This window comes from Myxine glutinosa, chromosome 4 (genome assembly GCF_964187855.1).
Source record: "Myxine glutinosa chromosome 4, kmMyxGlut1.1, whole genome shotgun sequence".
In the NCBI taxonomy this organism is placed as follows: domain Eukaryota; kingdom Metazoa; phylum Chordata; class Myxini; order Myxiniformes; family Myxinidae; genus Myxine; species Myxine glutinosa.
Genome location: NC_136264.1, coordinates 52,380,693 through 52,394,111, shown reverse-complemented (window position 1 = coordinate 52,394,111; position 13,419 = coordinate 52,380,693). Strand labels below are relative to the sequence as shown.

Genomic DNA, 13,419 nt, shown 5'->3' with positions numbered 1-13,419 from the left:
GCTCTTGCACATCATCTTTCCGCTCTTTTCACCCTATCATTTGCCCGAGGTTATCTTCCATATGCATGGAAGTCAACCAACATCACTGCATTACAAAAACAATGTGCAAAAACCGATCCTCTCAACTACAGACTTATTAGTTTACCTCCAATCATCAGCAATGTCGTGGAATCCATCATCGCAATTGATATGAACTCCTTCCTTTTCTCTTATGGCCTGATCTCAGATCATCAGTTCAGATTCAGACCATGCCACTCTGCCTTGTAATTGCTGCTTCTACTCTCCCAACAATGGATGGAGGCTCTCAATATCAGACATGAGATCAGGGACATAACTCCAGATGTATCTCGAGCTTTCAATAGTCTGGCATCCTGCCTCGGTCTCCAAACTCTCTGCCGATGACTTGACGATGTTTTATCGGTGATGTCACCATCACCCAGACTCTTCAACAACAAATGGTGCTCTTTGAACATGGACCAAAGCAGTTAACTTGGAGTGACCAAATAGATGCGACACACTGTCACATCCAGTAATGAGGTGAAATCCAATTATTGTTTCTACTTGTGGAACAGGAAGCTTGCTACGGATGTCATCACAACAGCACCAGAAGATCAGAGTCGCACATTGACACAACAGTGGACTCTACATGAGCATGCAGGCAATGGAGAATGAGTTGAGTGTCAGCTTCCTCCTGGTCAACCTGTTGTGATGAGATTTAATTGTGGATTAGATGACCGTGTCCTTGTTCATGAAATGTTCCATTGTATGAGAGGCCTTGGTGTCAGACGATATTATCATCCTTAGATTATACGATAAGGTATACCTCTCCTATAGCTTTCCCACCCCCACCCCCTTCCCACACCTCCTCCCCCAAGCCCTCTCCCTCCCACAGATCTCCCGATGTCCCTGTTCTCTGCTGTTGTACTTGTGTGCTTCCCCCTCTCTCCCCATCTTGTCTCCCACTCCCTTTATTATATGTTGTATGTGTCCATTTGTTTTTTTTTGTGATTAATGTTCGCTCCTACACGAGCCTCGATCTTGTATACAAAAAAAAAAAGTCCATCTACTTAGTGCTGAGCCAGTCCGTGTAACACCAATTAAGCCACCACTCCTCCTTAGGGTTGCATTTAACCAATCGGTGCCTTGGTCTGCATCTACCTGGTTGAAATGTTGATCCGAAGCTTTATCCACAAAGTTGCCATTTTAGAATTCCTTCTCAAACCTAAATAGGCAGGCGATTCGTTTCTGCAAGGTAGATCATGTCCCACCGAGTGTAATTGAGATGGTCATATAGTTAAAACCATGGTAACATATGTCCGAATACGCGTTTGCTCGAAAGAAGAGCAATAGGACTCCAACCATTTGCATGTTCTACCACCAGATTTGGATATTTTGATTGATTATCTGTCTTCAGTTTTTTCTCCAAACTCTTCGATAATCCTATGTGCTTTCTTCGTCGTCAGTTTTTCAATCAGTTTAGCAATTGTACTTGATTGCGGGTATGTGTCAAACAAACTAATTTCCGTTTTACAATTAGGATCAACACTTTCCAGGTTGCCATAGAAACTTGAGGTATGGTGTTGGGATGTTGGGATTTAGTCTGGTGTTGGCTTAGCGGTTAGGGTGCCGGCTTGGGATCCTAGGATTCTGGGTTCGAATCCCGGTCGATCGCTGAATTAACGCCAGGGGGGTTGACTCAGCCTGTCTCCTTCCGAGGTCAGCAAATTGAGTACCAGCTCACTGGTAATTCTCTGTGTGTCGCAAGAGGTGACCAACAGGGTTGGTGGCAGGAAGGGCATCCGGCCATAAAACATTGCTTCAAAAAGGGGACCAAGGTGCCCGAAAAAGGCCAACCCCTGCTCTGCGGGGAAAAATGGCCTCTGAAGGTGGTTCTTCTTCTTCTTCTTCTTCTTTCATAGAAACGGGGAAGCAGGATCTGCCATAGAGCTTGGAGTGTGAGTTTGTAAGCTCTTCTAGCACGAGTATGTAACCTTTACCTGCCATAGATTGCTGAGCAACGTTTTCCCCGAATAGATCACATTCCGTCCATAACCACGAGTCCTGCTTGTGGTGACCCCAGAACACGCAAATATTTAATGGCAGTGTGAAATCCCCGAAGACGTGGTATCAGTATGTTCTTGTACTCAGGTACGGACCACTTAAGTTACACCAGTTTGGGTGCTACCTGAAGGTGCAAAGTTTGGGTGCTACCTGCGACCTGAAGGTGAATGCACCGGTTACCCAAAATTGTTGTAAATGCGCATATTATGGTAAATTTAATCTTTCAGAAACACCAAATATTGAAATGAACGTTCATAAATGACCAACACAGGTCTTCCATGATTTATTTGTAGGCAAAACAACTCTTGATGTGCATACATTATGTATTTTGTATTGCAACTGGCCACCATTTTGAATTTTGATTTGGAGGATTAAAATCGCAAAATCGTTTCCAGCATACACTTGATGTGGAGTCAGCACATCAACAAAACTCAAGTGAACATGTATGCTGCCCGTTAACAAAAAATGCCTCCACGGTTATCTTTTTCTCAAAATTGACCTGGATAAAAACCCCAAAAACCCCATTTGTATCCCGCCCTCCCAAAAAAGATTTAATGGGGGATTTTGTAACGTTGCAGGAGTTTTCCAAGTTGGCTGGGTCTCTCCTCTTACTCTTCTCAAACTTCTTTCCCATTTCCTCCCACATTTCCAGGCCCAAAGCCTTCTTTTGGTCCTTTCTATCCTATTTTCCTCCAAGCCTGGTGTTGGCTTAGCGGTTAGGGTGCCGGCTTGGGATCCTAGGATTCTGGGTTCGAATCCCGGTCAATCGCTGAATTAACACCAGGGGGGTTGACTCAGCCTGTCATCCTTCCGAGGTCGGCAAATTAAGTACTAGGTCACTGGTAATTCCCTGTGTCGCAAGAGGCGACTAACAGGGTTGGTGGCAGGAAGGGCATCCGGCCATAAAACATTGCTTCAAAAAAGGGGACCACGGTGCCCAAAAAGGGGAAACATTGCTTCAAAAAGGGGAAACATTGCTTCAAAAAGGGGAAACATTGCTTCAAAAAGGGGACCAAGGTACCCGAAAAAGGCCAACCCCTGCTCTGCAGGGAAAAATGGCCTCTAAAGGGGGTTCTATCCTATTTTCCTCCCTTACCTTTCTCAATTGAACTCCTCACCCGGGTTACCTATGTAATAAATAGATGGTCCCTAAAATGTCAAAATGCCAGTCCATCACGCATTAGATAATCAAAAACATCTGGACACATTACTCAACAAAACCACTGAATTATATAAAACCTGATTTTACATTCAGGACTGTTTTAGCTTCCCAAAAATGGTGAACAGTATCAAAAAAGAGGAGACCACAAGCAGACGACCACACCACACACTGGAAAAAGTTCCTTCCAACCTGTATCTAGCCTACCTGGCAAAACTCTGGGTGAAGATGACCTAGAAGTTGCAATGATCCAGCCTGGAGAACCCTCGGAGATGCATTTGTGGGACCAGGTCCAAGGAGCAGTCGCTTCGGAACATACATGGGCTGCCGGAGCTGGGCAGGGGGCTCAGAGACGAAGGGGAAATGCCCGTCGCCAGGACCTTGCCCGCCGGCTGAACGAGTGGGGTCGTCCATGGATCTGGGCAGAATGGCCTTGGTGGGGCCTGGGAAGCAAAGCGGAGAGCCATTGGCAGTGCGGAACAGAGCCACAAGTAACCGAGGCCGTTTACATAACGCGATCATGGTCAAGTTTTACAGAGGAAAACGCCACGTGTCCACTCCAATTGTCACGTGGGTTGGGTATTGGCGCGGCTTGGGGTATTTGAGGGAGGAGGATGGCGCGCACTCGTTTATTTTGAAACTGGGGAGCCCAACTGTTGCCGTGATGTGTGCTGCCATCTACCCTCCTAAATGACAATGTTCACATCCACAAATGATGCCAATTCCCTTTCGGTGTGCGCTCAAGAGAAAGTTATTCATGTAACTTTTCAAGGTGTTTAGGGTAACGGATGAGTACGCTATTCGTGTCTGGTCTTCTTATTTTGCGTTTTGCTTCATCGTTTTTGATACTCTATGTCTCATGATTATTTTAAGCGTGGATTGGTTTAATTTTCTGATTGCTTTCCTCCCTGGTGGCAAATTAACGGAGTCCACGTGCTTTGGGACCTTTAGACCCCCTTAGACCCTTTGGGGGGAATCTTCGTCCACACAGCTGGACGAGCAAAACTTGTGACTTTCGCATGAGGAGCAAAAAGCTTCGAGAAGGTACTTTATCCCTTAAATATGACAAATGTTGAGCTTTCTGTAAAATTTAATAAAAACTGTAATTTGTGGTTTAAAGTTGTAGTTCGAATAATGTCCTCATTACCCTCGCCAGAGGAGAGAGTATTGCATTTGGGTCCGTTTGTTTATTTGTCTGTCTATACAGAACGTGAGTATGCGTATGTTAGTTACATTAGAACCCCAAGACCCCCTTAGACCCTTTACAACCCTAAGACTCTTAAGATCCTCTAGAGCCTCGATAACCTTTGAAACCCCCGCAGACCCTTTAAAACTCGAAGACTATTTAAGACCCCATCAGACGCTTTAGACCCCTAGCACCCTTTAGGCTCCGAAGACCCCTATGATAATTTAGACTCATAAGGCCCTTTAGATTTCTAAGACCCTTTGGAACCTTAATACCTCGTAGACCCCTAAACCCCCATAGACCCCATTACACCCTTTTGAATTTTCAGACCTCTAAGAACCTTCAGACCTCTAAGAACCTTTAGATCCTCTTAGACCCTTTAGCTCCTTTTAGACCCTTTAGAACCCTGAAGACCCTTAGGCCTTCACACCTTTTAGACCTTTTAATACCCTATAGACCCCTTTGACCTTTAGACCCTTTTTAGACATTTTAAGACCCTTTAGACCCCTTTGACCTTTTAAGACCCTTTAGACACTTTCAACCATTACTACTCTTTAAACCCATTTGGACCATCAGACCTTCAGACCATTTCATCTTTACAACTTTTCAGACCTTTGACCTTTACACATTTAAAACTAGACCATGTAGACCTTTCATTTGCAATCAACTACCTTTCATTTAGTACATCCTTCCATTTATTTGCCGCACAAAATACACCACACAAAAGAAGTCCTGGCGAGGGTCTGCAATCTCTGATTTCTCGTTGTTGTTTAATTTTAAGGGACCAAGCCTTACAGGCAGGTACCCTATTGTTTATCTTTGGATTATTATTATTCCCTTACTTCGCACCTTTTACACTTTTTTCACTTTTAACTCTTTTGAGGACAGCAAGCATCTTGAAAGTAATTCTCAGATATGTCAAATTCTATTATTAGTCGGATTATAAAAATGTTAAATTAAATTCAAGAGTGTATATGATGAAAAATATTAGTTTTTCTAATCAACAAGCAAAATAAAATTTATGGAAAGGACACAAAAGCCCTTCACCCAGTGTTAGCTACAATGTTTGCCAGTGTACATACATAAGGTAATCTAAATTTGCAGGGAGAATATCTGAGATACACCACCTTAAATTTTAAGGATACTAGCATATATTACCCATAGGTGATGGCATCACCCCCAACAGTGACACACACACACACACACACACACACACACATGCACACACACACACACACACACACACACACACCTGTGGCCATTGCCATCTTTACTGTGAGTAAATAGAACTTAAACATGCAATTCTGACTACTCCTCAACCCCCCGCCTGCCCCCACCCCCCACCCCCAATAAAAGTCCACTCTCCAACTCTAAGTCCATACCCTCCCAACCCTAAGGGATAAGGCATTAATCCCCTCCCCACTTAAAGCCTTCAAACCCCTCCCAACCCCCGTCCCCAAAGCCTCAAACTCCCCCTTCCATATATGTCCCAGCATTACTCCTCCTCCTCACCATCCTCCCATTCATAAAAGCAAAACAGGCATTCCCACATGAAAACAGCAGAATATTTAAGCTTTCCTCTTCACTATCATGCCATCACCAACTTCACAGAAACCCATCACAGTCACAACTCGATTGTGTCCAACTCAATTTTAAGAGAGAATTGTCAGAAATAATAGCAAGAACCTGCGTAATCTACGCAGGAAAAGCGCAGCTTGAGAGTGGCACATAGTTATCTTGGTGATGTATAAACCACAGAATGCTGCCTCAATCACTGAGAACTATCTCCACAAGGCCAGTGATGCCTATCGGCTCAAAATCATTTTAACTGTCACTTTGGTCATTTTACACTGAAGGGAAAACTTATAGGGAGGGCATGGCGATTGTGAATATAACGTCTTTGATTTAAGTAATCACAAACATGGTGGCTTCAGTATAGAAATTGTCAATGGACTCAGGGGAACTGTCCAACCAATGGCTGGAACCCGGACAGACGCACACATGCACTGCTCCTACTATTGTATAGATATGTGACCCTTGGTCCTTAAAGGGTTATTCACATTTTAATTTGCTTTCTCCGCAACCTCCTGACCGATCGATGCAAAACTTTAAACATAAGAGGGACTCCTCATGGAGAATATTTTATTGCTAATTCTGACGTCATAGGTCATGAGGTACAGCAACCATACTTAATCGATCGATGCAAAACTTCAAATATATGATTAATTGGCCAGCCATAAGGAATAATGTTTGATAAGTATGACATCATAGGTTATGTGGTCTGGCAGACATTTTGGATTGAAGAGAAAAAAACTATATATATTTGAACCCGCTTAAGCAATTGATGTGGCACTTCAAATATACAGTAAGATCAACTACTCATGGGGAAAAAGTTTTATAACTATGATGTCATAGGTCACGCAGCCATATTGGATGACATAAGGTAATGACACGAGGAAGTGCAAACATTATAAAATGCTCCTCCCTGAAATGACTTACCCAACAACAACAACAACAACAACAACAGGCATTTTAAGGCCATTTTCCCTGCTAGAGCGGGGGTTAGCCTTGCGGTCCCATGACAATCTTCTCCATTTTGCCCTATTTTCTGCATCTCCCCTTGTTATAACCTCCTTGCCCACATTTCTTCTTCGACCATCTTCAGCCAAGTCTTTCTCGGTCTTCCCCGTCCTCTACTTCCTTCTACATTCATTCACATCACTCTTCTCAACCAGTCACTTTCATCCTTCCTCATCTCATCCTGAAACATCCATGGTACACTGAATCTTGTGGTGAGGCAGTTGCCCTGAAACAACTTGCCTTTGCCTCTTGGAAGGCTAATCCAACTGAAGGAAATCTCAGTTCCTTCCACCAAGCTCGGAACAAGTGTGTGTCTACCCTCAGGAGTGCCAGGAAGCACTATCTCTCCTCACTCAAGAATGAACTCTCAAACCTGTCTCCTTCCTCCAAATCCTGGTGGCGTCTGGTCAAATCCGTTTCTGGTGTTTGTTCCCCCTCCATCCCCTCCCTTACCTCAAATGGCCACACAGTTGACATCGCACGTGACAAAGCCGAATGCCTCAACTCTGTGTTTGCCTCGAAATCCTTAGTCCCAAACCCATCTCTCTCTGTTCCCTCCTTTCCCAGTCGAACCCAACTGCTCCTGGACTCTGTGTCCTTCTCTCCTGACAAGGTGGAGGAGTTTTTGTCAAACCTCGACTCTGATTCTGCAACTGGACCAGACGGCATCAGCCCACGGGTCCTAAAATCCTGCTCTGCCGCTCTATCTCACCCTCTCTCTGTTCTTTTCACCCTATCTTTTGCTCAAGGTCATCTGCCAGCATCCTGGAAATCAGCTAACATTACCGCTTTACACAAAAAAGGTGCAAAAACAGATCCTTGCAACTACAGACCAATCAGCCTGCTCCCAATTATCAGCAAAGTCATGGAATCCATCATTGCTTCGGATATGAAATCTTTCCTCTTCTCCAATGGCTTGATCTCTGATCATCAATTTGGTTTCAGACCAGGTCACTCTACTCTGGACATGCTGCTTCTGCTGTCTCAACAATGGATGGAGGTCCTCAATGCCAAACAGGAAATCAGAGCTGTCTCCCTTGACATATCAAGAGCCTTTGATACGGTCTGGCACCCAGCTCTGCTCACCAAACTCTCCTCCTATGGTATCCATGGAAATCTCCATGCATGGCTTGCGGACTTCCTCTCTGGTCGTAGTCAACGTGTGGCCCTGAATGGATTTCTCTCATCTCCCCTTCCTGTTCAGGCTGGAGTTCCCCAAGGAAGTGTGCTGGGCCCTGTGCTTTTTCTGGTCTTTATCAATGATCTCTCTGACTCTCTGGAAAATCCTCTCTATCTCTTTGCTGATGACTCCACTCTCTGCCGCTCCATTCCTCTTCCCTCAGATCGGCAGTCTGCAGCCTCCTCACTCTCTGAAGACCTGGACAAAATCACAGACTGGTCAAACAAGTGGAACATGTCTTTCAATCCTGCCAAATCTCACTCTCTTACTATGTCTCTCCGAAAAGATCGACTGGACAACCCTCCCATCTACTTTCTCAACAATCCTCTCCAAGAAGTTCTGTCACTCAAGCTTTTGGGTCTCACTATCTGCCATGATCTTTCTTGGGAAAACCACATTTCCAAGCTGGCCTCCAAAGCCAGTCGCCGACTGGGCATCCTCCGTCGTGCGAAGTCCTTCCTCGGCACACCTGAGCTCCTCACCACATACAAGGCTTTCATCCGCAGCTCTATGGAATACTGTTCTCCCCTATGGGCTGGTGCTCCTGCCTCACACCTGGCTCGGCTTCACGCTGTTGAATCCAAAGCTTTCAAAATCATTGGAATCTCCCGCGATGAAGCTATCTCTGAGGGCCTTTCACTCACTCACCGCAGGCAGGCAGGTGGTCTTTCTGTCTTCTACCGACTCCTCTCCGGCCTTGCTCCCCCAGCTCTCTCTGTGCTCTGTCCCCCAAATATTCCTACAGGTCGCACAAGATCTGCCAGCAACCCTCTGATGGTTAAACTGCCGAAATCTCGGCTCTCTGCTCACCTTCACTCTTTCATTCCTCTTTTCTCCCGCCTGTGGAACAAACTCCCACACTCCCTTCAATCCCTCTCCTCCCTCCAGGTCTTTAAAACAGCTGTTCACCACCATCTCTTATCTTCCCCCATCCATAACCTTGATCTTTTCTACCCCTACTAATTCACCCCAGATCCACCTTGTTTGAAATTCCAACTTATTTCCTGGAAATCCTGGCAGTGTCCATATGTTTATACCTCTCCCACCCCCCCCCCCTTCACATGCCTCCCCCCCTTCACATGCCTCCCCCCCAAAGCCCTCTCCCTCCCACAGATCTCTCGATGTCTCCATGTCTCTCGGTCCCTGCTCTCAAATGTTGTGTTTGTGTCCTTCCCCCTCTCTCCCCATCTTGTCTACCGCTCCCGATGTTATTTGTTTTATGTGTCTGTTTGTCTTTCTGTGTGATTAATGTTCGCTCTTTCACGAGCCTCGATCTTGTATACAAAAAAAAAAAAAAACAAAAAAAAAAAAAACGACTTAACCGATTGTGGCAAAACTTTAAATATATGATCGACTACCCATTGAAAGTAAAAGTTGGAAAAAATGAAGTCATATGTCACAAGGCGTGACAGCCATATTAGATCAAAGTGAAAACTTTTTAAAATCCTTTTCTGACAGCGCTTCACCGATTCAACGTGGGGTGGATTGGGCTCACAACTATATAAGTGCCTGTCCTTTTCTATTCTTATTCTTGTTTCTTATTATTCTTGTTTTATATATATATGTATATATATATATATATACAGTATATATATATATATATATATATATATATATATATATATATATATATATATATATATATATATATATATATATATATATATATATATTGTTACAGACGCGGCTTTAGATGTTATATTGACCGAGCGGTGGTGTATTTAACCGCGTCCGAACAGTTACTCCCCGATTAGAACCCGATTCCACCCGACGTTGACCAGATCGCCCCACAGATATTCAATCGGGAAACCTCTAAAGCGACCGAAAGAGAATGAAAAAGAAGAAGAAGAAGAATACGGAGGAAGAACAGATTTATTATACACACACAGCAATGGATGGAAGAAGCAGTAACACAGCGAATCGTTAACTTACACTATTCATTTTTACTTAACCCCAAGACAACGAGCAGGACAGGACGTTCACACTTACACAGGGGATAATGCAGGCAGGTAGGGCTTGAGGTGGATTGCTTGAGAGGGAGGCAAAGTCGGGAGGCAGCAGCTCGCAATTCCTCGCGGTTTTGGCGGGAAAACCCTCCGTCGCGTATCCGCTGCGGTAGACGTCACGCGCTGGTTCGGCACACCTGCTCCTCTTCTTGTGGTGGAGCCGTCTCCCTCCTTTCAGCGCGTCTCTCCAAAGCTGGTTTCCTTGCCGAGTACCTCTCCTCTTTGGCTTGGAGCGTTTCGCATCTCACCGCTCCTCTTGGTCCGCCTCTTTTCTCATCTCCCAGGTCATCTCATAAAGCAGTCCCTTACAGTCGCTTTTATCACCTCGGGCGGAATTAAGCCGCCGGCTCCGAGGGCACGCCTACCGGGTCGCTCACCGCGGTGCTGATTGGCTGTTAGGGCTGGTTCACTCCTTCCCTCTTATGGCGAGGTGGAGACACGCCTTTCTTCTCCGACTCAAAGCACATGGGCAATGGCGGCCTGCGGGATTGAAAACAACTCCCCTTTTGAAAGGAACTTTGGAGAGCGGAGATGTTTGGGGAAATTGGAAGGGCCTACGCTTATTTTGTTTGATACAATGCAAAGTCAATCTAGTGGGAAACACATATTTAGCCTACATGGAATAAGGAAATACACTATTTAAAAGATATATCGTGACCTGCGTGTAAGTTTCATGGAATTAACTAGGAGGACGGCTGCGACCATTATTTACTTAACAGGGTGTTACCATACTTTTGTAACGTGCACATTGTAATGTTTCCACATTCGTTACACTGCACCCTCCTTTCTTCAGGCCCGCCCTCGGGCCTACTAAACTTTAACTTAGTGTGACACGTAGGTGTAATTCCCTCTACAATTAACCTGACCCTGAGTGTGACAATCTTAAAACACAAATAAGTATGTCCCCCTATTGCATTGCACCCTGTCTAACAGACTCAAGCCCACAGCTAACCGAATTACGGAATTATTCTCAAACTATACATTTACGGTGGGGAGCATTATTTACAATGACGTGATTTCTTATTTACAACGCAACCCAGGACCTGTGTTTTTTTTTTTGTTTTTTTTTAGGGAACAAGAGAAAAAAAAGAAATTCCTGTTGGGAGGGGGGAGACAGCACGCATTGCATCGATGCACCAGTACCAATACCACCAAAGCACCCAAAAGCACCAAAAGCACCACAAAGCACCAAAAGCACCACTCGGTGCGCAGTCACCATGGTTCATAATAAACACAACAAAACAACTGGTGGTGGTCTTCTCTTTCTCTGCTGGGCCGATGTTCTTCCCGACGTCTTCTGGCTTCATGCGGCCTAGTTGGAAATAATAAAAAGCACAACTTGTGTCCATTTTTATTTAGGGCCTCAGGGGCCAACTAAGGGTGGTCCACCTGTTTGGCATAGGTGCCACCTTACCGAGGTCCGCAAGCAAGATTCCCTGGCCACTATGGCCGGTCTCCAACAGAGGTGCCCTGCCCCAGAACCTGGGGTCCATCAAGTGGTACTTGGCCGCAGAACAGCGGTCCATAAAGTGGTACATCAACGCAATGCATGCTGGTTCTGGGAATCTCGGGCACACAATGGCCACCTCACGCACGCTCCCCTCGGCACCCAATGGCGCACAGGTCATGTGGGAGACAAAAGAAAGACAATTGAGCGAGGGGTAAGGTCACAAGGGTACACGTCAATAAGGCAATGCAAGGCGAAATGCGTACGGAGGGCGAAGTGAGAAAGCTCGTCCCTACCGTACGTCACCCCCCTGTCACCTACCCTACCCTTGCCCTTGCTCTTACCCCATATGTACAAAATCTACACATTACCAATTCGTCACTACTGTCACGTCTTCCCCATATTTCCCCTATACCAAATTCGTCACCACAATCCCTCTACTTCAAAATTTGCCATCACCAATTCATCATCAATCCTCATAAGGAGGGAGAGATGGAATTACGCACAATGTCACACCCACGTCATGATGCGTCTCACAATCCAAACATTTGCATCATAAAAAATAATCAAAACATGGCATGGTGTGGAGTACCTGTCACCTCAGGTGAGTGGATGCAGATGGTGCGAGGAGATCCTTCATCCCAACTATCCTCTAAATGACTTTAACACACTTTACACTACCCGGGGTCTCTCCCTGCCAATCCATTGGCCAACTTACACTATGGGTTCTAAAAACCAATTCCCATTGACCAAACTGTGGTGCCTCTCAATTTGGGGTCTCACTCCCCCGATTCATCTCCCGGTGCTCTCGCACAATTTCTGGGCTGCGACGTCTAGCTCTCCCAACAGGTCTACCCACCTGCACACCTCCACCACTGTAGTTGCCACCCGAGCTTACCTAGCTCCTCACCCTAACCTATCTAACTGGGGCAGGCCCCTCCTGGCTCTGTCACCCCACTTGGTGCCCTCTGGCACTGGGCTACCCGGGTCCGTCCTCCGGATCCTCGGGCCCCATCCACAACAACTACTACCGGCTCCCAGAGCCCACCTGCGGCCTCACCTGGCCGACATCCTTACAGTGTTGGAGTGCCCAAACCAACTACACACACTAACAGGCTACACGCCCAGCCATTTCCACAACACTAATGCACCCATCCAAATACCATTCTGTCACCCGCACCACAGATGCCAATATCCAACCACAATTTACCTGTACCCTCTACCTAACACTTACACTACCCGCCCCGGGTATCCGTGATGGGGGTCCACTCTTCCCCCATTCACACCTTCGCACCATCCACTCCACTCCACAATTTCCACCATTCTCACTCCACGACCATCCATTCCAATACTCCAGATATTCCACACTACCATTTATTCCACACAGCCACATACACCTGTTGTTGCACACCTGTGCCCTCACACCTGGTGCCACCTGCACCCTCCTTTCTTCCTGGACCATTTGGTCAACACAACACGCAATCACCACTACTCCCTCATACACTGCTCCACACACCTGTTCAGTTGCACACCTGTGCAATCACACCTGTTCCATTCTCACCTGTTCAATCCTCACACACACGGCATCATCTCAGCTAACTACTCCCCTCTGAAACTTGCGCTTCCCAGTCGTCCCTTTAAACTATTGCGCTCCCACGTCATTATAATCCACACTAATCTACCTGCGTCCCCACTACAGGTATCAGTCACTAACTAAACTTAACGTTACCTAATGTCATCTTCGCTAGATCCCTACAATTATCCAAGCCCTCCCTGGCTCGGTTGTCATAGCCACCCCAT

At 45.9% G+C, this 13,419-nt stretch overlaps 1 protein-coding gene across 6 annotated transcripts in view; it reads right to left on the bottom strand.

Annotated features, from left to right (window-relative positions):
* Nucleotides 1-13,419, bottom strand: part of AGXT (alanine--glyoxylate aminotransferase) — a 177,502-nt gene that overhangs the window by 94,527 nt on the left and 69,556 nt on the right. For 3 of the 6 annotated variants that reach the window (XM_078775702.1, XM_078775703.1, XM_078775700.1), the window contains exon 2: nucleotides 3,428-3,663. The exons of 1 other annotated variant lie outside the window; for it this stretch is intronic. In XM_078775702.1, the coding sequence (XP_078631828.1) occupies nucleotides 3,428-3,634 (207 nt within the window). In that variant the 5' untranslated portion in view covers nucleotides 3,635-3,663. Of the gene's footprint in view, nucleotides 1-3,427; nucleotides 3,802-13,419 lie in introns of those variants that run through there. 2 more of the 6 variants (XR_013623057.1, XM_078775701.1) reach the window with 1 other exon arrangement.